This window comes from Chiloscyllium plagiosum, unplaced genomic scaffold (genome assembly GCF_037043375.1).
Source record: "Chiloscyllium plagiosum isolate Xiang-an unplaced genomic scaffold, Cpla_swu_hap1 HiC_scaffold_6, whole genome shotgun sequence".
In the NCBI taxonomy this organism is placed as follows: domain Eukaryota; kingdom Metazoa; phylum Chordata; class Chondrichthyes; order Orectolobiformes; family Hemiscylliidae; genus Chiloscyllium; species Chiloscyllium plagiosum.
In genome coordinates this window covers 85,409,265-85,435,992 of record NW_028270144.1, presented here as the reverse complement: position 1 = coordinate 85,435,992, position 26,728 = coordinate 85,409,265, and the positions used below count along the sequence as shown (strand labels likewise).

The 26,728-nt window shown below is 39.4% G+C and overlaps 1 protein-coding gene across 3 annotated transcripts in view; it reads left to right on the top strand.

Moving 5' to 3' along the window:
* The window catches only part of LOC122550742 (palmitoyltransferase ZDHHC20-B), a 141,716-nt gene that overhangs the window by 54,696 nt on the left and 60,292 nt on the right, over window positions 1-26,728 (top strand). For 2 of the 3 annotated variants that reach the window (XM_043691932.2, XM_043691931.2), the window contains exons 3-4: window positions 1,627-1,721; window positions 19,678-19,798. In XM_043691932.2, the coding sequence (XP_043547867.1) occupies window positions 1,627-1,721; window positions 19,678-19,798 (216 nt within the window). The remainder of the gene's footprint in view (window positions 1-1,626; window positions 1,722-19,677; window positions 19,799-26,728) is intronic. The other variant, XM_087988169.1, reaches the window with a different exon arrangement.

Sequence of the window (26,728 nt, the reverse complement as noted above, 5' to 3'; positions counted from 1 at the left end):
CTGGCATGAGAGATTTATACACCTGGCCTTGACACACAAGCCTCAGACCCTGGATTACTGTTCCAATGACATTGCCACTATACCACCCAATGCCTTAAAGAGGTCTGACGTTTTACTGATCATCTACTGGGTCTCTGGTTATTTAGACGGCACCAGTTTGTGCTACTTAATTTCTAACACTCCATTACCTTTCAGATTGCAAATTCCTAACTGTACCAAGTCCAAAAAAAAATCACTGCCACTCTGGTTTCCAATGTAACTTTCATTGCTGATTCTCCATTATCCAACTTTGTGACACTACCGCTTCAAGATATAACTCCGAGGACTTTGCATATACACATAACCCTGAAGGTGACTGAGCAGGTGGATGTGGTCACTAAAAAGGCATATGGGAAACTTGCATTTATTAGCCAAGGTGGTATAGGAGCTGGGGAGTTACACTTGAACTGTATAAAACACCAGTTATACCACCATTTTGGCTGCCACATTTTGCAGATATATTGTGTTATAGAGGGTACAGAGGGAAATTATGTGGAATTTGGAGAATTTTAGTTATGAGAAAAGATTTGTGTAAGCCAGGGTTGTTTTCAGAGTTTAGGGGTAGATTTAATTGAAGTGTATGTAATTGAGTGGCTAAGAGTAGATAGGGAGGCACTATTCCTTTTGAGGAGTTGATAACTAGGTGATAGATTTAGGCTGGGAGGGAGCAAATTTGGAGGCGATTCAAGAAAAAGAGTGGTGGGAATCTGGTACTTGCTTCATGGAAGTATGGTAGATGCAGAAACCCTCAACATTCTGCTGTTTAAAAAGTACTTTGATTTTGTTTGATGTGTTTGAAGTGCTGTTTCCTATAAGACTGGAGAGCAAGTGCTAGGCTCTGGATTAGACTAGATGGTTACTTGCCAATTTAAATGGGCATTGGGTGGAATGTCTGTGCTGTAAATTTTGGATTCCCCTCTGTCCAGATACAGGTTGTATATCTTCACTAGTGGCTTCTCTTACTGTTTCCTCCACTATTTTGCCCCACCTGTTACTGTAACTTCCCCAGTTCTAAATGTCACTCTGCATCTTTCAGTTATGCAATTCTGATCCTATGTGTATTCTCTTCCACCACCTCACCCTTCAGTGTTGGCAGATGTTTCATCATTTCAGGCTTTCACTTTAGAAATCCCATCCCAAATCGCTTTGCATTTCAATCTCACTCTTGTGAAATAAATATTATAAGCCCATCATTTTAACTAAATTTTTATTGACAGTCTCTCGTCAATTCCTCCATTTCTTTACATTGATTTTGTTTCATTTGTTGATTAGAAATCATCTGCTATAGTGTTTTATAAATTGGTGTATTGGGAGAAATTTCTTTACACTGTTGGAATGCTTTGCCAGAGGGAATGTCGCATCTTTGAAGGAAAGATTGTGAGATTATTTTCTGGAGGGAAGCCTAGAGTAATGGAATTGATTTTAAACTGGTCTGACAAAGAGTTAGTACAAACGCACTACACCACTTGCATTGAAAACTTATGTGGGTTCCAGTATCATGGTATTGTTTAGGAAAATGCACTGTGAACACTAGAGCATTGTACATTTTGCTAACTTTAAAATGCTTTCATTCTTTCTTTGTTTCAGTTATCTACCTTGTGGTATTTCATCTATCATTTGTCATGTTCGTGTGGTCCTATTGGAAAACTATTTTTACACCCCCAACCAACCCATCAAAAGAGGTGAGTGCTGTGTTGTCTGAGAACATTTGTTTGAGTTTGAGTAATTTTTGTTTGAAAGTTCTGGACAATCCTAGTTTGTTTTATTAAATTTGTTGACTGAGAATGTAAGTGAACTGCAGCTGTCTGACTTTTTTTCTATGAATCAATAAAAATGGCAAGCTACAGCAGATTCTAACTCAGTACATTAAAGGTTCGTTCTGAGATCCAACCATTTGCCAATAAATAGTTTCTTTCTGGGGATATTGAGTATTCAGTATTAATACATATTAAAGAAGGTACATTAAATCTAATTTAATCTTGTTCTATTTCACCTTCAATGAAGTTTGAGTACTGCTGACATTTTAAAGGCTTTTCACAGATTGGGAAGATTCATATTGTTTCATATGAGCTATGGGATCAACCAGAATGTTGGTCAAAGTGAGATCAGATTGCAGATTGTGTGATTCTCCATGCTGTCCTGATGTGGAGGTGTTTGACTGGGTTGAACAAGATCAAATATCACATGACACCAGGTTATAGTCCAACGGGTTTATTTGGAAACTCTAGCTTTCGGACCACTGCTCCTTCATCAAGGAGGACTGCCTCATGTAAGTTGAGGGATGTGAGTATTTTGCGGAATAATTGTTTATTTTATGAGTTGAGAATAATGCTAAAGCTATTGGAACTCACTATTCATGTGGAGTATGTAAGGCAGCATTTTCCAGAATCCACATGTGGAAAAAGTGGGGAGAAAAAAACAGGAGTTAACATCTGAGTTACTCTGTTCCTACATAGGCTTTGTTATTACAGTGGCTTGCCATTAGACTCCCCATTGAAATCACGTAGGAGTTGAAGTTGCAATGGTTAACCAACTTAAATGACAGATAAAGTTGGGTATCATACATTCAGGTATACATTTTTCTTTAATGTATGATATGTTATAATTCCAATCCTGACCTTGAAAATTTGCATTTACAAATGTGGAATTATATTTGTTCAGCATTTAACAGGGATTTTAAAAAAAATTCAACACATTTTATTTTTAATTATGTCTCTATTATCACTCTCCCAATCTCATACTTTTTCCATTAACAATGACTTATCTTACTCTGAATATTTGAATCTGATTTATAATTCTGGATTATATTTCCTGTTTGGAGTCAAGGTTCCATGAGCAGTGGCAAAAGAGTTGGTTCTTATTTGGCAACTTGGCTGTCCTGGTTACTTTGCAAAGTGTTTCAAGCAGAAGATACCCAGCAGCCAACCTGATTAATATTCCTAAAGCAGCTAAACTGGTAGGTAGGAAGCTAGCAGCTGTTTTTTGATGGGCATGGGGAGAGTCTCATTTTTTAAAAAATGTCAAACTCGCCTTCTACAAACAAGTTGGTTACCCCATTTATCCGCATCGCACTACCCACCAAACATTACTTGAAGTAAAAATCACTTTTGCAAGCATTTTCTCCCAAGGCCAAGCTGTAATAGAAAATTGAGGTAGCAAAATTTAATTTGTTGATCCGCAATGAATTGTCAGGAGTTAATGAATTAAACTATTGCTTTCCTACATGTAACTAAGTGTCATAGAGTTTTTACAACCAGGAGAAAATGCCCTTAAGCCCATTGTATCTATGCCAGTAATCAAGCATCTGTGTCTATTCCATTTCTATTTTTCAGCACCTGGCTCAATGTGCTTTGGCATTCCAGTGCTTATCTGAATAGCTCTTAAATGTCGTTGTTCCCTGCCTTTTCCCCTCTTAGGCAGTGAGTTCCATGTTACCACCCTCTGAGTGGAAGAAAATTTCCCACTCCTTGTTTTAAATTGTACCCCTTTGTGATTGACCCAACTAAGTGGAAAATTTCTGACTACCCTCCTTGGCCTTTGCTACTCTAGGGAAAATTTCCTCAGCCTATCTAGTCTCTCTCCGTAGCTGAATCACTCCAACCGAGGCAACGTTCTAGTGAATGAATATCCTCTGTGCGCGTTCTGGTATAATCACATCCACCCTATAGTGTGGCAACCAGAACAGCACTCCAGCTGTTATATACGGTTCTTTTATAACCTGTTTGCTCCTGTATTCAATGTCTTGACTAAAGGTAAGTATGACATAAGCCTTTTTAACCACCATCTCTACCTGTCCTGCTGCTTCCATGGATCTATGGCTGTGCACTCCAAAATCCCTCTGATTCTCTAATCCATAGGGTCTTACTATTCAATGTGGTCTCATTTACCTTGTTAGTCCTCCCAAAATGCATCACCTCTCAATTTTAAGGATTAAATTATACATATCACTGTTTAGCCCATCTAACCAGTTCATCTATGTCATCATGTAATTTGAGGCTTTACTCCTTGCTGTCTACCACTACAGCCCTAGTTTTTGTCATCTGTGAATTTGCTAATTGTTCCTCATATCTAGATCATTAATGTACACTGCAGATAGCAAGGAAACCAATATCAAACTCTGTGGGTCTGCCTCCAGTCACAAAAACACACTTTGACCATCGCCCTCAGCTTTCTGTCACTAAGCCAAATTAGGAACCAATTTGACAAATTGTCCAGAATCCCTGGGCACTTAATTTCTTAAAACAGTCTGCCATCTAAGACTTTGTCTAAAGCCCTACTGAAGTACATGTGAACTACATCAACTGCACTACCCACATCTACACATCTAGTAACCACTTCAAAGTTCTAATTTGTTGATATGATCTCTCTCACACACAGCCATGCTGACTATCCATGATTAATCCATGCCTCTCCATAAGGCAATTATTTCTGACCTTCAGAACTTTTTCTAATAGTTTCACATTAGATTTGCTAGCCTGTAGTTTCTTGTTTTATCCCTGCCACCTTTCTTGAATAATGGTACCAAAGTAGCTGTCCTACAGTCCTTTGGCACCCTTCATGTGTCCAGAAAGTATTTTAAAATTAATGTCAGTGCTCCCTGCAATCTCCTCCCTTACCACACACAGTAATCTAGGATACATCCCATCTTGATCTGGCAATTTGTCCACTTTTTAAAGCCAGCTGGAACCATTAAAACCTCTCTAATTTGTTCAAGTATGTCACAATCTCCCTCCTGATTTTTATCTCTACATTATCCTCTCTATAATGAATATAGGAACAAAATACTCATTTGAAATCTCAGTTATGTCTCTTGGCTCCACATACCAATTGCCACTTTGAATTGTCATGGGTCTTATTCTTTCCCTAGTTATTCTCTTACCCGTAATATATTTGCATAATACCTTTGTATTTTCATGATTTGGAGATGCTGGTGTTGGACTAGGGTGTACAAAGTTAAAAATCACACGACACCAAGTTATAGTCCAACAGGTTTAATTGGAAGCCCACTAGCTTTCGGAGCGCCGCCCCTTCGTCAGGTGGTTGGTACTCCGAAGGCTAGTGTGCTTCCAATTAAACCTGTTGGACTATAACCTGGTAATGTGTGATTTTTAACTTAGGATTTTCATTAATGTTACCTGTCAGTGTTTTTACGTCTCCTCTTTAACCCTCATTTGTTTTTTAAACAATCCCCTACACGTACAGTGCTCCTGTAGGGCATGCACCTTTTGAGTTCCCAGTATCTGTCATAGTCTTGCTTTATTTTCTTTTAAAAAATCCTGTATGACATTTTGATCTCATGTATTGTCTGGACTTATTGAACCCACAATTAACTTTTTACTCTCACTTATCACCCTTTTGAATGACCCTCACTGCTCTGATATGGATTTTCCTGTAAGTAGCTCCTCCCAGTCCACTTTGACCAGATTCTGCCTTACTTTAAGTAGACCTTCCCCCGATCAGAACCTTTATTTCTGGTATCTTTGTCCTTGTCCATAATTAAATCTTTCTGAGCTATATTTGCTATCCCCAAAATGCTCAGTTTTGTTCCATAAAATTAGGCCCAACACCACCCTCTCTCTTGTAGGACTTTATGTGCTGACATAAAAAGCTCTGCTGGACAGATTTTGATAATTCCATTCTCTTTAAGCCTTTCACACCTTGTCCCAGTTTGTATTATGAAAGTTGAAATCCCTTACTTTTTTATTACCCTTTGTACTTAGACTTCTGAGATTTGCCTACATGTCTGCTTTCCTGTGTCTCACTGATGGTTTGACAGTGTATAGTGTAGTGCCAACAAAGTGACTACCCCTTTTTAGTTTTTAAGTTCTACCCATATGGCCTCATTTGAGAAACCTTCTAAGTATCATCCTCCTTTACTGCAGTAATTGACTCCTTGATCCATATTGCAACACTGTTTTACATTCTACCTCACAACCTCTTGCTTTAAGTTTCTATACCCTAGAATAATGAGCTGCTAGTTTTGTCCCTCCCTCAGCCATGTTTCTGTGAAAATAATGATGTCATCTCCCTATGTGTTGATCAGCATCCTCAAGTCATCTACCTTACTTGCAAAATTCCTTGCATTTAAATAAATGCCAGCCAGCCTCACCAAGTTCTTTTCTGCCTTAACTTGACTATTATCAGCCTTCTCGACTGATTTGGTGGTTCTTCTATAGTTCTCTGTGCATTGCTTGCTACTGTAGCTCCACTTTACATTCCACTACCGTCAACCAAACCCCCTGCGATGATGTCGATCTCATTCCAGTTCAGGTTCAAGCCATTATATTTGTTTTCCTCAGAAATTAATCTAGTGATCAAGGAGTATAAAGCCCTACTTCCTGCTCAAAATCTTCAGTTAATCTTCACTTGTCCTATCTACCTGTTCCTATACTCACTAGTGTGACACAGAAGTAATATAGAAATTCCAAACCTTTTGAGGTCCTGCTTTTTAGTCTACTACACTTCCTAAATTCTTGTTGCAAGACCTCATCCTTTCTTCTACCTATGTCATTGGTTCCAGTGTAAACTATGATCTCTGACTGTTCACCCTCTTCCTTCAGAATGTCTAGCTGTCCAGTGACGTCCTTGGCTCTGACCCAGGAAAGCAACATTCCATCCTGGAATCAAATTGCATCTGCAGCTGCAGAAATGCCTGTCTTGACCAATGTAGAAATATAGAAGATAGGAGCAGGAGGCGGCCATTCGGCCCTTTGAGCTTGCTGTGCCATTCATCATGATCATTGGTGATCATCCAACTCAATAGCCTAACCCGATAACCTTTGATCCCATTCGCCCCAACTGCTGTAACTACCACCCTTTTGAATACACTCACTGTTTTGGCATCAACTACTTTCTGTGGGAATGAATTCTACAAGTTCACCACTCTTTGGGTGAAGAAATGTCTCCTCATCTCCGTCCTAAATGGTCTACCCAGAATGCTCAGACTGTGACCCCTGGTTCTGGACACACCAACCATCGGTGCATCTTCCTTTCATCTACTCTGTCTGGTCCAGTTAGAATTTTTTCAGTCTCTATGAGGGACCCCCTCATTCATCTGAACTCCAGCAAACACAATCCTAACCTAGCCAATCGCTCCTCATATGTCAGTCCTGCCATCTCTGAAATCAGCCCGGTAAACCTTTGCTGCACTCTCTCGAGAACAAGAGAATCCTTCCTCCGAAAAGGAGACCAAAACTGCACGCAATATTCTAGGTGTGGCCTCACCAAGGCCCTGTTTAACTGCAACAATACATCCCTCCTCTTGTACTCCAAACCTCTTGCATTGAAGGCCAACATACCATTTGCCTTCTTTAGCACCTGTTGCATCTGTATGCTTACATTCAGCGACTGGTGCATAAGGACACCCAGGTCCTGCTGCACACTCCCCTCTCCCAATTTACAGCCAATCAGGTAGGAATCTGTCACCTTGTTTTTCCTTCCAAAATGAATAACTTCAAGTGCAACTGGGCTCTGGCTGTACTCCCAGGGATACTGCACTTTCAGCATTTACCAATACAAAGTCTGTTCTTGAGTGCGATGTACTCTGGCTTTCCTATCTGCCTGCCTCCCTCCTTCTGACTAGTGTGACTTCGCTTTCTTTAGGCTTCACGATTGCCACGTTTAAAGAAGTGCTCTCCACATAACTCTTAGCCTTGTGGATGCTACTGCAATGCATCCAGCTGATGTTTAAGCTCTAAATCCCAGTGTTCAAATTGGAAAAAAAACAGTGACATCTCCTGCAGATGTGGTCATCCAGACTGCTGAGAGCACGTAAGATTTCCCCTATTCTGTAGGCTGTTAACACTTGGAGTTAATATGCTTATATTGTGTTACTTTAAGAGGAATATTAAGGCCATGGAAAGTGTATAAGATATTCAGTAGAGTAAATCTGAGGGAGAAGAAGCTGAAGTTCTGAATAAGGATTAGAAATAGCATGAGCTATGATAGAGAAGTTCAGAATTGAAGCTTGGTGATAAGTAAATTGGGGAAAATTAATAGGTTGCTAAAAAAAGATCTGAGGTGATCCCTCCCAATCACACCCCCCTGCCCACCAAATGATGAAATATTTTTAGTCAGCGCTATGAAGAAATTGAATGTACAACCAGAAAGTATGGTTGCCTTTTAATTGTCTAAAACCAATGCACCACAAAGCTCATTAGCTGTTTAGACAACCTGTCCTGATAATTTCACTTCTGCCACTGGTGTCATTCTAGTGAATCTGCACCACTACTCTGAAGCAGAAAATATCATCCCTGAAGTGTGCCCAAAACTGAATGCTGCACTCCAAATGGAGTGTGATGAGATTCTCTAACTGAAGCATGAGCTTTCTTTGTCCCCTTTGAATTCCAAAGCCTTCAGATAAAAGTCAATGTTCCATGAATCCCTTTTGACTATTTTTAGTACCTGTGCAGTAACTGCTGTTGCTAACTGAGCACTTCTTGCAAAATTGAAAAATGAATCTTCCTGTGACATCATGCATTAAGATCCATTCAGTTTCCTGGCTTTTTGCCAGTCATTTCAGTCCAGTTTATGAACTGTTGCAATGTAAAACTAACTCATGTAACTTTGTTATATAATTCCATGTAATACCATACAGAATTGTAGAAAGCTGAACATAATGAAAATAAACTTTTGAGTTACTTCTAGTTTTGTTTCTTTCCTGTTTGCAATTTCTTATGCTGTCTCATCTCCTTAACTGAGCAGATGGGAAGGGAGCACCTTTCAAGATTCTGCTGTTTTTGAACCATCTGTTAATTTATGCACAAAATTGGTTCTTGGTGACTCATGATTCTTCTGCTTCCAGAGCAGTGAGGATCCACCTGTCTTTGCAAGCAATTCCTGATGCTTTGAAATTAGCAAGTTATCAAAGGAAAGGTGGCATTGGAATCCATATCCCAACTGTAGTGTAGTTTTCACTAAAACACATTTTACTACACTCTAGTATTCTAAGATTAGAATGATAGTATTGAATTATTTGACAAAAGTTTATATGATTAAGCAGTGAGCTACAGAAAAATTGCAGTGGGTGTATATTAACTCATATTTTGAATGCACTATATTTAATCTTGTTTTATATAATTTAATCTTGTGTTTATAATGCTTCATTTCTGTCCTGCATTTCTATTAATTGCTAATTGGAAATAAACTTTGGCCTAAAATATAGGCATTGTTTAAAAAAAAGTCGGTAATTTTTAATAGTTGTATTTGGTGTCTTATAAAGTCATAGAAGCATGAAAATATTTTTAGTGCTCATCACAGTGGTGGTCACATTAATGGAAGCTGGGTACCATGGCACGTGTTCATGACAACCTGAGAGAGAATAATCAGGAGATTTTATAGTGATGCAGCCAATAAGCTGACATAATAGAGGTGGAGGGCAGTGTAATAGAAAACCCGGATAAAGAGGGAGAAGCCAGATAAAGAGGGAGAAAAGAACACTATTTTGCAGTATAAATTAAATTTCTGCATTTTGAGTTTAAAAATAATGGTTGAGAAGTAAGGGAAGGAAAGTGAAATATATTTACATATTAGTGGATTTTGAGAAGATTTGTAGCTCAGGTTGAAGTTTTGGATGTAGATTTGCTCGCTGAGCTGGAAGGTTCATTTTCAGATGTTTCATCACCATATTAAGTAAATCGTCAGTGAGCCTCCAGACGAAGCACTGCTGATTATTCCTGCTTTCTATTTATTTGGGTCTCTTTGGGCTGGCGATGTCATTTCCTGTGGTGATGTCATTTCCTCTGTCATTTCCTGTTCTTTTTCTCAGGGGGTGGTAAATGGGGTCATATGGTGGTAAATGAGAATTCCTAGAAGCATGGCATTCCAAATGGAACTCTATCAACAAGCACATTGCCTTGGACACCATTTACCACCCCCTGAGAAAAGGAACAGACAATAACATCACCAACCCAAAGAAACCCAAACATATAAATAGAAAGCAGGAATCATCAGCAGTGCTTTGTCCGGAGGCTCACTGAAAATGTTACCTAGTATGGTGATGAAACTTCTGAAAATTAACCTTCCAGCTCAGCAAGCATACCTACATCCATATTTACATCTTTTTAAGTTAGACCTTACTGAAATTCCCCTGTTCAACCTTGTTCTACTATCCATTAATCCATTTTGTCCAAAGATTGATATATCTATTTTTACCCACAAAACAATTGCTACAAATAGATAGAATGCTTGATTTGATGCTTCAGTTTTATAGGAGGTCACAGGCTGAATATATGTGTTTATGTAGTGCAATGTACACATTAGGTAGCCCTGAAGATGAGAAAGCAACCATGGTAATGGTCTTGACATTTGTTGTGGTAATAATGAAATACAGTTCTTGCCATAATTTGAACTGCGAAATGAACAGCAGACCCGGCTTTACATATATGCGGTTAACATAGATTCTAGAAGTTGTGGTCAGTAATTTCCTGCTCCACCACAGCTGTTGAAGTTCCTATGTCTGAGACTTCTCGATTACCTTTACTGATTTGAACTTCCACGTCTATGCTGTTAGTCTCACTGTGAAAATCCTTGAAAATGTTAGCCCTTTTAAATTAAACATGACTCAGTTTTTCATGGAGTCAAAATCGTTGCTAAGCAAGCTTCCCATGCTGAAAAATATATAGATTTTTGGTTTAAGTTTCACTCATGATTAAAACAAATTTTATATTTTTTAAAGTTTGATATTTCATCTGTCATAAAGTTTAGGATAGGCACATAATTTTATTTAAGATTCTAATGTAAAATTATTAATTTGTATAGGAAGATCAGTGGTTTTCATTTCCTGGTTTGCTATCTGTAAGAATTATTCAATGGGATTGGCTGCTTGGCCTACTTGGTGATATCACTGTTGGACATCTGAAGGGGGAAATCCATGCCACAGAGAACTTTGTGGGCAGCTTTCTTTGAGGTCAGCGGCAAGTATCTTTGCTTCGCCACTGACTGAAATCTGGACCATTGTGACCAAGGTAATCTACCAAGAAAATTATAGACAAAATAGTAGTAGTGGTGAAGGATGCATGAAAAAGGGATGATGAAGTAGAGTTAAAATACTATTTGCTGGTATTTTTGGTATTGCAAGGTTGCATGCCTGTTGATGTTCACAAAAGCATCTGTGATGGAATAATATCCCAGTGCTCTTTACTGGACCTCCCATCTTTTGTATTCTAACATCTTTATTAACCTGGATTTTCATTCACAAGATGTGTCACAGAAGTTCAAAAATTTTTCTGTTCTAAATATCAGTGATGATGATGGATCCTCAGAGGAGTGCAGCAACAGCCAAACCATGGCACCCTGGATGGTTTATCTGTACTGGAAGGGAGAGAGAAGAGCAAAAGGGCAGTATTGATAGCAGATTCTTTAGTTAGGGCAACAGACAAATGGTTCTGCAGTTGTCAGTGTGACTACAGAATGGTTTGTTTCCTGTCTAGTGCTAGGGTCAGAGATGTCATGGAATGCCTGCTGGAAATTCTTCTATGGGAGGATGGACAACCCAAGGTTGTGGCTGAGAAAATATATGATAGGGAGAGGGTGATACTTTGGCGAACAAGAGCATTCTAGCATTACAGAGGAAGTTTTGATGGGGTCAAGGACTGAATGGATTTGGTTAGAGCCAAGGATCAAACCGGACGCAATTACAATATATTGTTTGAAGTAGTCATAGAGTGATAGAGATGTACAGCATGGAAACAGACACTTTGGTCCAACCTGTCCATGCCGACCAGATATTCCAACCCAATCTAGTCCCACCTGCCGGAACCTGGCCCATATTCCTTCAAACCCTTCCTATTCATTTACCCATCCAAATGCCTTTTAAATATTGCAAGTGAACCAGCCTCCACCACTTACTCTGGCAGCTCATTCCACACACGTATCACCCTCTGTGTGAAAAAGTTCCCCTGAAGGTCTCTCTTATATCTTCCCCTCTCACCCTAAACCTATGCCATCTAGTTCCAGATTCCAGGCAAAAGATTTGCCTATTTACCCTATCCATGCTCCTCATAATTTTGTAAACCTCTCAGCCTCCGACACTCCAGGGAAAACAACCCAGCCTGTTCAGCCTCTCCCTTTAGTTCAAATCCTCCAACCCTGGCAACATCCTTGTAAATCTTTTCTGAACCCTTTCAAGTTTCACAACATCTTTCCAATAGGAAGGAGACCAGAATGGCACGCAATATTCGAACAGTGGCCTAACTAATATCCTGTACAGCCGCAACATGACCTCCCAACTACTATACTCAATACTCTGACCAATAAAGGAAAGCATACCAAACGCCGCCTTCACTATCCTATCTACCTGCGACTCCACTTTCAAGGAGCTGTGAACCTGCACTCCAAGGTCTCTTTGTTCAGCATCACTCCCGAGGACCTTACCATTAAGTGTATAGGTTCTGCTAAGATTTGCTTTCCCAAAATTTATCCTCACATTTATCCAAATTAAACTCCAGGTGCCACTTCTCAGCCCATTGGCCCATTTGGTCAAGATCCTGTTGTAATCTGAGGTAACCTTCTTCACTGTCCTCTGCACCTCCAATTTTGGTATCATCTGCAAACTTACTAACTGTACCTCTTATGCTCGCATCCAAATCATTTATGTAAATGACAAAAAGTAGAGGGCCCAGCACCGATCCTTGTGGCATTCCACTGGTCACAGGCCTCCAGTCTGAAAAACAGCCCTCCACCACCACCACCTTCTGTCTTCTACCTTTGAGCCAGTTCTGTATCCAAATGGCTAGTTCTCCCTGTATTCGATGAGATCTAGCCTTGCTAATCAGTCTCCCACGGGGAACCTTGTCAAACGCCTTGCTGAAGTCCACACAGATCACATCTACTGCTCTGCCCTCATCAATCCTCTTTGTTACTTCCTCAAAAAACTCAGTCAAGTTTGAGAGATATGATTTCCCACGCACAAAGCCATGTTGACTATCCCTAATCAGTCCTTGCCTTTCCAAATACATGTACATCCTGTCCCTCAGGATTCCCTCCAACAACTTGCCCACCCCCGACGTCAGGCTCACTGGTCTATAGTTCCCAGGCCTGTCCTTACCACCCTCCTTAAATACGTTAGCCAACCTCCAGTCTTCCTGCACCTCACCTGTGACTGGCGATGATACAAATGTCTCAGCAAGACACCCAGCAATCACTTCTCTAGCTTCCCACAGAGTTCTAGGGTACACCTGATCAGGTCCTGGGGATTTATCCACCTTTTACCTGTTTCAAAACATCCAGCATTTCCTCCTATGTAATATGGACATTTTGCAAGATGTCACCATCTATTTCCCTACAGTCTATATCTTCCATCTCCTTTTCCACAGTCAATACTGATGCAAAATACTCGTTTAGTATCTCCCCCATTTTCTGCGGCTCCACACAAAGGCTGCCTTGCTGTTCTTTGAGGGGCCCTATTCTCTCCCTCGTTACCCTTTTGTCCTTAATGTATTTGTAAAAAATCTTTGGATTCTTCTCAATTCTATTTGCCAAAGCTATCCCATGTCTCTTTTTTGCCCTCCTGATTTCCCTCTTAAGTATACTCCTACTTCCTTTATACTTTTCTAAGGATTCACTCGATCTATCTTCTCTACACCTTACATATGCTTCCTTCTTTTTCTTAACCAAACCCTCAATTTCTTTCGTCATCCAGCATTCCCTATACTTACCAGTCTTTCCTTTCATCCTAACAGGAATATACTTTCTCTGGATTCTCATTATCTCATTTCTGAAAGCTTCCCATTTTCCAGCCATCCGTTTATGTGCACACATCTGCCCCCTATCAGCTTTCGAATGTTCTTGCCTAATACCGTCAAAATTGGCCTTTCTCCAATTTAGAACTTCAACTTTTAGATCTGGCCTATCCTTTTCCATAATTATTTTAAATCTAATAGAATTATGGTTGCTGGCCCCAAAGTACTCTCCCACTGACACCTCAGTCACCTGCCCTGCCTTATTTCCCAACAGTAGGTCAAGTTTTGCACCTTCTTTAGTAGATACATCCACATACTGACTCAGAAAATGGTCTTGTACACATTTAACAAATTCCTCTCCATCTAAACCCTTAGCACTATGGCAGTCCCAGTCAAAGTTTGGAAAGTTAAAATCCCCTACCATAACCACCATATTATTCTTACAGATAGCTGAGATCTCCTTGCAAGTTTGTTTCTCAATTTCACTCTGACTATTAGGGGGTCTATAATACAATCCTAATAGTCGTTGGTATTAATGACATAGGTAGGAAAGGGATGTGGTCTGGCAATTTTAATTCAGAAAAAATTAGCAAGTGCGATCTCTGCCGTGATCATCTCTTGATTATTCCCAATGTTGCATGCAAATGAGAAGAGAAATACGAAAAATAAGATGGGTAAATGTGTGGCTGGAAAGATGGTGCAGGAGGAAGCACTTTAGATTCCTGGACGCAGTTCAGGGTGCAGTGGCAACTGGAGGACCCAAACAATTTGCTTCGGAACTGAATTACTTGCGAGTGTTTTCTCTCTGCTGTTGGGAAGAGTTTAAAGTAACTGAACATGAATGTGGGAACCAGAAGAGAATATTAGAAAGTAATAGCAGGATCCGAAAAATGCTGAAAGAGAATAGTAAGTTAATAGGTGGAGTCAGAGTAAGTGAGAAGATAATGAAGTCTAAAATCAGGGTTCTCTGTGTGTGAATGCAAGAAGTATAGTTAATCAGATTGAGGAGTTCTAGGCACCGATTACTTTTGCAGAAGTGAAAACTGAGGCAGACTATGTAAAACTTCAAAAGGATTTTGACGTGTTGATGGAATCCAGAATATGTAAATTCCAAATATGTGCTCTCTTGAGCAGCTATTCCAGTCTGCTAGTGTATGTTTTGATTCATTTGGAACTGGAGGAGATTTAGAAGTTTAGAAAAAGTGAAATTCTGCATAGCTTTTTATGATATTTAATGAGACGTAAGAATCAACACCAAGGCCAGAATTTGTTGCCCTTGAGCTGCATGACGAATAGAGCAGTTCAGAGAGCAGTTAAGAGTCACATTGCTGTGAATCTGGGTCACACCAGGTAAGGATGGCAGATTTCCTTCCTAAAGAATGTCAGTGAACCAGACATAAAGACAGAAAGTTCTAAATAAGCTCAGCAGGTGTAGCAGCGTATATAAAGAGAGAAACAAAATTAATATTTTAAACTCTACATTTGGAACTTTGCTGCATGGATAGTATTTTGCTTTAATTTCAGTGAAGCAAATGTGTGTTTATAATAATCCAACATATAAACTATATTCTATTAGTTGCTGTAGCAGCATTTGAACCCATATCTCAGAGCTTTTATCTGGGCTTCTGGATTACTCGTCCTCTGACATTACTACTGTCAATTTGATAAAATTGTAAATGTAAAATGCTTTGGGTTGTCCTGTAATCATGAAAGGCACTAGATAAATATTGACTCAGTTATGAAACTGAAATTTTGAAGTGCTTTATTCTGTTTTCCTTTTTATGTCTTGATGGGAAGAATTTTTAACATGGAGCTGAAGTAATATATATGATAGTTAATTTTGTGTTTCTTGATTACAGTACCCTGTTGAATAACATCTCGATATTGAAGTGTTTTTATGTTTGAGTTCTTCAGCAAAAACAAGCTGTGTCTGTGTCTCATTTACTTAGTGAGCTGCAGCTGAATTCTATTGTGTATGGACCATTTTCTGCTAGAACTCTGAGCGTTTAAGAATAATGTGATTGCAATAGGAAAACTTTCTTGGGAACCTAGTTTACATGGGGGGTTTTGGGATGCAAGAAAGTGGGCTCCTATTATTGATTTTATTCAAAATAAAAATGAAATGTTACCTCAACCCAGGCCATCTATCAAATTGAAAAGAATACATATGTATGTCCTAAAAGGCAGGATGTTTTGTCAACTTTTATTAGTCTCAATGCACATAACATTGATTTTAAAATTTGGCCTTGTTTCCTCGAGATTAGGAAACTGACAACAAAATGGAGGTGAAATTCCTGTCTCCAGAAGATGTGCTTTTGATAGCAGAAGTATTCTTGGTTTCTCAAGCACATCTGTGGCCTCCCTTCTGCCAAATGTCATCTCTCTCGTCCCTGCCATAATCCAAGTTCCATTACTCCTTTCCTAACCTGAAAATTGGATTTCCAAACTGAAACCTGTTCCACGATGAAGGTGGATAAATCACCCTGACCTGATGGACTGCATGTCAGGGTTCTGAAGGAGAGCCGAAGAGATTGTGGAGACATCGGTAGTGATCTTTTAGGTATCACTGGAGTCAGGGAGGGTCCCAGGTGATTGGAAAATGGCTAAAATAATACCCTTGTTTGAGAAAGGAGGGAGGCAAAAGACAGGAATTTATAATTTGGTTAGTCTAACTTTGAGGGTTGGTAAGATTTTAAAGTTCATTAATAAGGAAGAGCTTGTGGAGTATTTGGAAATAAGTTAGGGCTGAATCAACACAGGAGGGACGTTATGCCTGAAGAATTCTTTGAGGAACTAATGAGCAAGTTAGACAAAGGAGAGTCAGTGGACATGATGTATTTGGATTTTGAGAAGGCCTTTGACAAGTGCTGCAGAAAAGGCTGATTAAATGAGATAAGGCCTGGTGTTAAGGGCATGGATAGAGGGTTGGTTGACTGGCAGAGGGCAGAAAGGGAATAAAGGGGTCTTTTCTGGATGGCGAGCCAGTGACTAATGGAGTTCCGCAGGTGTCATTGTTGGGACCACAACTCTTAACACTCTGGGTAAAGAACCTGAGGATTTTGTTACTAAGTTTTCAGATGGCACAACGATAAATGGAGGGACAATTAGTGTTGAGCGAGCTGGATGGCTGCAAAAGGACTTGGACAGGCTAGGAGAGTGAGCAAAGAAGTGGCAGATGGAATACAATGTGGGAAAGTATGAGGTAATGCACTTTAGAAGGAAGAATAGTAGTGTAGGCTATTTTCTAAATGGGAAAATACTTCAGAAGTCTCAAATGCAAAGGAATTTAGAAGTCCTAGTTCTTGATTCATGGTTAACATGCAGGTTCACTTGGCAGTTAGGAAGGCAAATGTAATGTTAGTATTCATTTTGAGAGATCTATAATACAAGAGCAGGGGTGAGGTGCTGAGGCTGTAGGAGACTCTGGTCTCACCATATTTGGAATATTGTGAACAGTTCTGGGCACTGTATCTGAGGAAAGATGTACTGGTTGTGGGATTATATTCAAATAATAATGATGGAGATTATGGGGAACTGAGCATTTCGTGTTGCTGTATCCTAGGTTTTCAACTGAACTTTTCAATTTGTGGGAAATTGGCATAACAAAATACATCACGTCATTATATTAAATTCAAACATCCATATCTCTGGACTTGTCCCACATTTTTCCCCACACACTCACTCTCTTCCCACCTTCCTGTGGATCTTGGAGCCTGATTGTCTCCTCTTTAAATGAATGCAGACTAGATTTCATTCTAGTAATACAAGAGGGGAGTTGATGGTGCCACTGAAATTTGAATAAAATATATGTACATCGTAAAAACATGAATAACTTTGCAAGATTGCTTGCAATATGGCAAATTGCAATATATAGCTCATAAGTCCAAGTCTCACCTTGCCAAACTTTGAAATTGAATTCAATACTATGGCATTTAGTGGACTAGCAGCAGAAAAATAACATTGAAAGTTGCTGTAAAAGTTGTAAAATTCCTTCAGGCCACCCTCTCCTGGCACCTTCCCCTGCCACCACAGGAATTTCAAAACCTGCGCCCAAAACTCCCCCCTCACCTCCATCCAAGGCCTCAAAGGGGTCTTCCACATCCATCAAAGTTTCACCTGCACTTCCACAAATGTCATTTATTGTATCCATTGCTCCAGATGCAGTCCTCTTTACTTTGGAGAGACTGGGCGTCTTCTTGCAGAGCGCTTTAGGGAACACCTCTGGGACACACGCACCAATCAAACACCCCCCACCCCACCCCATCCTGCCCTGTGGCCGAACGTTTCAACTCCTCCCACTCTTCCGAGGACATGCAGGTCCTGGGCCACCTCCATCGCCACTCCCTCACCACCCGACGCCTGGAGGAAGAACGCCTCATTTTCCGCCTCGAAGCACTTCAACCCCAGGGCATCAATGTGGACTTCACCAGTTTCCTCATTTCTCCCAGTTCCAACCTTGCAGCTCAGCACCATCCTCATGACCTGTCCAACCTGCCAATCTTCCTTTCCACCTATTTGCTCCACCCTCCTCTCCGACCTATCATCTTTATCCTCACCTCCATCCACCTATTGCACTCTTAACTACCTTCTCTCAGCCTCACCCCCCTCCCATTTATCTCTTCACTCCGGAGGCTCCCAGCCTTATTCCTGATGAAGGGCTCTTGCCCGAAACGTCGATCTTCCTGCTCCTCGGATGCTACCTGATCTGCTGTGCTTTTCCAGCATCACTCTAATCTAGACTCTGATCTCCAGCATCTGCAGTCCTCACTTTCGCCTCCACTAAAACAAGTCACTTGCTTCTTCTCTGCCTTAGATAATTATCTGTAATGGACACAATTTCCCTTTCCCACCAGCAGTCCTTTGCGACATTGATCATTGTCTTTTGCTGAAAGTTTTTGTGGATGTCAGTGTACTTGGAATTGCAAACCCCAACTGTTGATTCATTGCCTGAAATTTGCTTTGCAAACTCCTTTAAATTATTATTCGATCAATAAAAATTAATTAACTGAAATGTGAATGCAGTTTATGTTACAAATATTCCCAATGTTCTGCTTAAGCAAAGACACATCTTTGAATGTGTTTGGCACTGGAGAAGAAACAATTGATGTCAAACAAGGGAGAAAGAAAGAGAACGAGTTAAGGTTGAACAGAGCAACTTAGACATTTGAAAATGGGAAGACATCTTAGGTAAGCAAGGGACTTCAGAAAAACATGCCATAGGACAAGGTATAGTGGTGGAAAGGGCGATCTGTCAATGATGAAATAGCAAGAACAAAAGACCCAATATTTCACTGGCAGAGGTGAAAGGAAATGTAATGTGATATAATGAACATGGTGTTGATTAGTTAGCCAATGTTCCACACTTCAGACTTAGCTTTACAGATTGATAATATCAAGGTAAGGACTGGTAGATGCTGGTGGACTCAAATAGTTGAAAATGTGTTGCTGGAAAAGCGCAGCAGGTCAGGCAGCATCCAAAGAACAGGAGAATCGATGTTTCGGGCATAAGCCCTTCTCGACTCAAATAGTTGCCAAGATTGTATGACCTACATCTGGATCAATGTTTGCAATGCTCATGAAAAAATAAAGCAAATAAATACTTGAAGTATTAAATGGACCTGTACTTTATTGAATGAGCGTAATGAGATTTGGGCGCCTGAAAGTTTGTGGCTATGTGAAACAATAAATTTTGCTTGGAAAATTAAATGTTATACATTTATAGGAAACTGTGAAGTTGAAGTTGCTTGTCACTATCAGATTAGCATGTCGTATTTGTAGAATTGGACAGGGAAATGGTGAGGTCTCAAAACACTAGTCTGTGAGCATGCTTGTTCACAGATTATAAAATTTTATAGATGGAGATATGATAGAATAATTCAAAGTGGTACTTGTAGTGGATCCTGATGGAGAATGTTGTGATGAACTTTAGAATTGAATGTAATATCCACTTGTTTTGCAGTTCAGATTGATCAAAGCTGATAAGGAACAGTATGATCGGGAAGAAAGGCCAGAAGCACAGCAAGAAATTCTCAGAAGAGCTGCCAAGGATTTACCTATTTATACCAGAACTGCAAATGGAGGTAAATTACCATTCCAGTTATAAAGGATGAATAAAGCAAGTCGCAAAAGGTAGAAAAGTAATTAATTCTTAGAAACTTTCATTCTAAAGTTACATTGAAACATAGATAATAAGATGAGTAGGCCCTTCAAACTTGCTCCGCCATTCAATGATTGTGACCGATTATCCAACTCAGTATCCTGTTCCCAGTTTCACCCCAGTCTCTTTGATCCTTTTAACCCTAATGACTAAAGCTACTTCTTTCTTGAAAATATTCAATGTTTTGGCCTCAACCGCTTTCTGGCAGTGAATTCCACAGGCTATGGATGAAGAAATTTCTCCTTATCTCAATATTACATGGATTGACTGCCTGCATTGATTGAGTGCAGATTGTATGCCTTTTAGATAGAATGTTTCTGCAAATGAAAATGTTGTAATAGTTTATTAACTCTACTTTGGAAATAGAACCGGTCTGACTCAAGATTGGGATACAGACAGATGCTAACCTCACACCTTTAATGCATTGTCTAAGCTGAGATGTCACTTTAAAAAAAAAAATCTTAAGTTATCTCTAGAATGTGACTGAAAAGTAGTTCTGGGATTTACATATTAATGAACCGAAACCTGCAAACTATTCTAAAAGATGAAAGACTTAACAGCAATCTAGGTTTGTTCAATATATCATTTTAGTTGCATGACACTGTAATCTTTTGCAACAAATTCTGTGCCTTATGATGAAAGAACAGCGCCTCGAAATCTAGTGCTTCCAAAGAAACCTATTGGACTATAACTTGGTGTTATGTGATTTTCAACCTTCTTAAAGGGATAATGGCCCATGTAAAAGGTATTTAACGAATGCTTACTAATTGAGGAATCTATTCAGGTCCAGGAGGTGGTTAGTAAGGGCTGATTAATATTATAAAATTCTATGGAGACTTGATGGGAGTGGTTTTGTTCTGTATACTACACTTAATCAAAAGTGAGCACTGCTTGTAGCCAGGGTTGATAAGATATGAAATTGCAGTAATGGGTTTGAACGGGTTGCTTTGATTAGAAAGGGTTGTTTTAAATTTGGATAGTAAACTATACTACAAAACTGTGGTTCTATGAATGAATGAATGAATGAAACTGTTATAATAAATAACGGGTTAGTAAAGGGTTATGAATGAATATAGCGATCTGGTGAGTGAGTTAATAAAAGTAGCCTATAACACTATCTCATAACATAATATTGAGATGACAAACCCCAAGGTAAGTTTAAAAAAGTTGCCAACAATATTTAAGACTACTGAAGATTTACATTCCTTTACCTTTGTGATTTACAGAACTATTAGAATAGAACTGGATGTTAGCCCAGCAAGAACAGTAAACTTATGAGTGTGAACTAATCAGCTTCTCAATTACTCAGACATGCAAACAATATTTAATTTCTCAAATGGCTGGGGACCATACTGTTAAACTCAATCACTTTGGACAATGGACTTGAGAAAGGGCTCCAGTGGCCATGTAATCTAATCACTTTAAACAATGAATAATGCCCCGTTGACTGTGACTATGGTTGATGACTGACCAGTTGTGATTTGGAGGTCATGTGATACACAAAATAATCCTTTGCATTTAAGGTATAACAGTGATAGATAAACCCTCTGCATTATGTTCTCTCATTTACTGTGTATTTTTACATTGATTTTAGGAAGTGTCTTGATGCTGTACTGCTCTTTTCCTGTCATGCACTTGTGCTGCCTCTGTATCCACTTCATTCATCTTCACCAGCTCACCTTCCCCACCCACCCTTATATGCATGCACATGTGCACCTGCACTCCTACCTCTCATAACGCTTAGGCAATTTCTTGCTGAGGGCATGAGCTTTTAATCTACTCTGTCACTCCCACTGCCACAAATAGCTGGACAAGCACTCGCTGCCAGTGCTGTTCCTTGCAACTTTACCATCTGGTACTGCCATCCTGTGCTCCTTCAGAGGTGCAGCAGTTATGCTGTTAGCAGGAACTCAGCCACAGGCAGAGAGAGAATGAACCCTGTGGAAACTTTGTCCATTGTTTGCTGGTCATTAAATCACAAGCTGTTTCTTTTCCATATTTACTTTTGATGACCTGTCTTCTCCATGCCGACCAGAAATTCTAAACTGATCTAGTCCCATTTGCCAGCTTTTTGAACATATGACTAGATGAGCAACTCTATAGCTATTTTCAATTCTAATCCTATACTTACTGTTTTGTATACTCAGACAAGTTCTCGCAGGCTGCACATGTCGCCTTGATGGGCCATATTTTGGCTGACAGGTTGTCTGTTCGACAAACCTGATGTATGGGCTCCACACATGATTGACTTTCTTTTGAGATTCTTAAACAAGTTAACTTGTCATCCCTGTTTGTAACTTAGTGAAATTTGTGTTTAGAATTTGTTGGATGCGAATGTTGGAGCATTTTATTATTTTTATAGATCTGAGCAATAAGTACAATTTCCTTTTTTTAAAAATTTACAAAAAATACCTGTCAGGGTATATCTTACAGCATACTTAACAATCAAATTGTTATGCCTCACTGAGTAGCATGCTGAAAGCCAAGCACAGCTATTCCCAACATAAATATTTGGACATTGCAGTGTTTAAGGTATATACTTTTTGCTGGTTTATCAAGAGGGCCAATTAAGTTTGCTGTATTTGTTGTGATTGGAATTTAATACAAAAATAGGAACATTGTTTTGGGCACTAATGCGACCACATTCTGGAGAACTATTTCTTGCTGTATTGTAATTTTATTTCTGGAAGTATATAATGCATTGGGCTGAGCAGAATGTTACCTACGGCCTGTCTCCTCTGGATCATGATGTGAAAGTGTTGGTGTTTGACTGGAATGGACAAAGTTTAAAAATCACACAACACCAGGTTATAGTCCAACAGGTTTATTTGGAAGTATAAGCTTTCAGAGCGCTGCTCCTTGTCATGTAGCTAGTGAAGCAGGATCATAGGATGCAGCACTTCCAAATGATCATGTTGGACAATAACCTGGTGTTTTGTGATTTTTAACTTTGTCCTCTGGATCAGTCAGAGGTGACTCACTTTAAGATCCTGACAGGACATGACCTGAAGATGTTGAAAGGCTGTTTGTTCTTGAGAGAACCTAGAACTTGCATCATAGTTTAGAAATAAGGGATTTCTATTGAAGACAAAAATGAGATTTGTTTCTTTAAGCATTGTCTTTAGAATTCCCTTCGTCCAAAAAAAAAGTAAAAATCTTCAAGTATTTTTAAGGTGGAGGTAGGTAAATACTTGATTACTGAGGGAACGAAAGGTTGGGGGATATGCAGTAATGTAGCATTGAGATTAAAATCAGACCAACTATTGAATGATGAAGCAAGCTTGAAGGGCAAGTGGCCTGCTCTTGTTCATTGTTCATATGTTTATAGATACTTTGACCATAGCAAGGAAGTGACTTTAGCCCAGCATGGAACTCCAGGAGATCTCTCAAGGTACTTGCAATGGATTTTGTGGTCCTTGACCCCAGTAATAATGGGACTGAGTACATTCTAGTATTCAGGGATGTCTTTGTCAAGTTCATGCAGGCCATTTCCATCTCTGACCAAAACTGGCGCAAAGTGTTGGTTCATGATTGGTTTGTCTGTTTATGTTCCACATCGGATTCCCAGTGATTAGGGCCACAACTTCCAGAGCGAGATTCTACAGGGGCTTTGCAAAGTCTATGGAGTTGCTAAGAACCGCACCACCGCCTATCATCCAGTGGGTAGTGGTCAGTGCAAATAATTCTACCATACACTCTATGGCTGACTGCACACCTTGCTTCCTGAGTGTAAACGAATGTGTCATGAGAAGCTTCTGGTGCTGATTATAATAGCATCCCACACTCGTCCATAGGCTATTGCCATATTATCTTTGGATAAAACACAGTCCTTCTTGTAGACCATGGATTCACCATGCCTTCTGACTGAGACGGCCAGGACAATGAGTGTATAGCTGAGCATCACTTGAGGCCACGCCAAACATTTGGGATGGCATTCAAGAGAACTTAGAGAGAAGTGCTAAGGAGAAAACTGATTGCTTAGCTGACAGGATTGATCTTCCAATTGGAGCATGGGATATTCCTCCAAAATCAGAATATCAGAGGTCAGAATAAAATATAGGATGTGTGGAGACCTGAACACTATAGAGTCATCAAGTGGCTGGACACAGGTGGCCACATCTATGGTGTTGAACTGGGAGGCAGCCTCAGAAACCAGTTCACAGAGGGAAATTGCTTAAGGCCAACAGCTCACTCAACGGTGTTGCGGAACCTGGTATCAGTGCATGATGGCTTAATTCAAATAGAATTGAATAGTATGTAGAGTCCGTGAATCATCTGATAAAATGGTTAATGGCGGATTATCAGCAGCATTTGTTGCTTCAGATCCTGCCTCCTGGCAGGTTTTTCGTGTGCCATTTTCCAGGGTAGAAGTAGACATCCCTGCACAAGATGCACCACCTGGATTCACAACACATGGTTCACTCCGGACTCTGCACCACTATCCAATTCTACTTCAATTGAGCCATCACGCACTGATACCAGGTTCTGCAACACCATTGAGTGAGCTGCTTGCCTCCACATTGTTCACGGAACCTGGATCCCTTGGAAGTTACCGGTGCACTTAATAAGGTGAGAAGGTTGTCTCCAGCAAATGAGGATATCATTCCAACCTATTTGCCCAGATCAGTAGTGGCAACATTCTCATTTGCACTAATGTGGACTTGAATGTTCTAGCCATCGTGGCACAATTGAACTTAATAATTACACAACTGCTTTGCTCACATTCACTGTGTGCTAGTTGACAGGATGGCAAGTGCGTGTTAGGACCTCCAATGGGTGACAACCATGAGGAAGGATGTCTGGAGAAGTCTAACGGACTCCTACTGGAAAGGAAAGTGACTTTGATGGAGAGAGGGTTAATAGGTGGGAGGGACACTAATTCCTCTGTCCAGTGTGTAATGTGCAATCGTTGCATGTGCTGCATATAGTGCTTGATTTCCCTTCCTGTTTGTAATGATCTGATACTAGTGGAATAAAGAATTTGTGATATTTGGGCCATACATTCAAATCTCAAGTTGCACTCTCATTGCCACTGTTTATCTTCCAATGAAATCCTGTGTCATCTTCAGTCTCAACTATTCCTGGATGATCTGCCATCCTCCTTATATAACACACAGGGTGCTCAAATATTTGCAGTAAGCAGCCAAGGTATTTTCTAATTAACTGTTCAAAGATTCACTTCTGGACCATGTAGAACTTGAACCCAGGTCTCTTGGTTCAGAGATAGGCATAATACTGCTGCATTGTAAGAACCCTACTACACAGCCAATGTCTCTGGATTACTGGAGACAGACGAAAATGTCATTCATACTGAAGGAGCACATTGTTTTGATGTGAAGAATATATTATTTCAGACATGTAAATAAATCATTGTAGCAACTAGCCAGTTAGTTACTTGAGAACCACATGCAGCTAGTTCTTCTGTGGCTGAGCTGCAGTTCTTTGAATTTGATTTGATTTATTGTAGTCACATGTACCTAAGTACAGTGAAAAGCTTTGTGGGCAGTCCAGGCAGATCATAGAATGTTTTGTTTAACTATGCAGTCTCTTTCTCCTTCAAATGGGCTGAATGTGCAGATTAAGAAAAGACACCATCAGTGACATTATGGTTAAATATGTGCAAAATAAAGTTTAAGAAATCAAAATACGCATAAGTCACTTTAATGGGAAGTAATTGTTTATTTCACTTGAAGCCTCAAGTTTGCTATTGGTTTTAAAGTGCAACAAACTAAAATATTGCATTAACATAATTCACTTTGGTTGCCACAAGATAAAATTGTATATCTAGTACAAATAACTAAATCTTTGACGTGAACAGTTGTAAAAATCTGGAACTCTTTTCTCCAAACAGCTAAGGATACAGGGTCAGTTGATTTTTTTTTTAAATTGAGAAAGCTAGATTTTAAAGGTCGAAGTATCCAGAGCAAAGGTACACAAATAAACTGATATAGATCAGCTTTTCTAATTGATTTGAAAATCTTGTTGGGCTGAATAATTTGTTACTGCTTGTCTAACTGATTTCAATCTAACTTTTGTAATCTGATTGTAGTAGATCCACTGAATGCATGTATTTAACAGCAATTTGCATTATCATGGGAAAATCAATTTTAATTGATCATCAATATGCTGTTTTTCTTATAGGTCATGTAGTTTTGACCCATATTTACAGAATGGTGCACCGCAAGTTGTTGTTACTAGCTGTATCTTTGATGGAGCAAGATACCTGAGGTCTTTTGTGGACTACAGCTAATTATTTAAATTGTTTGAAGAATGGAGAATAACCTTACTGAAATATAGTTATTTTGATTGAGTCATGACAGCAAAAGTAATTGATTTTATTTCTATTTGAAATAAATTAAGTATTTTTGTTTGCGCCTATATCCCATTTGAAGTAAAATGATAAAAGAAAAAAGTAAAGAGAAACAGAATTTTAAAAAGGAGAGCAAACGAAATGTGAGAGTGAGAAAGGGAGACAAAATGACAAATAATCAGCATATCCAAAATTACATTGGGCTAAATTTCAAAATTTGTCATGAGAATATTAATTAATCTTGTGCACAATAGATTAAAACTTGTGGTTTGTAGTGATAAGCAGCTGTTTTTTTTTTAAATGTCATTGCCCTGCCTTATAAAGATAGTAGCACATCATATCATGACTTTGTCTTCAAGTTCTGATGCACTGCATGGATAGATAACTTTTATTTAATTATCTTAATGTATAATCTTAAAAGAATGGTGGAATTGGTATCCAGGGTGCTTTTATGGCATTTAAATGTATTCATGAGCAGCACTGGCTACACCAGCTTTTTCTCATATCTAAGGGAATGTGGTGATGGAATTACTTCCTTGAACC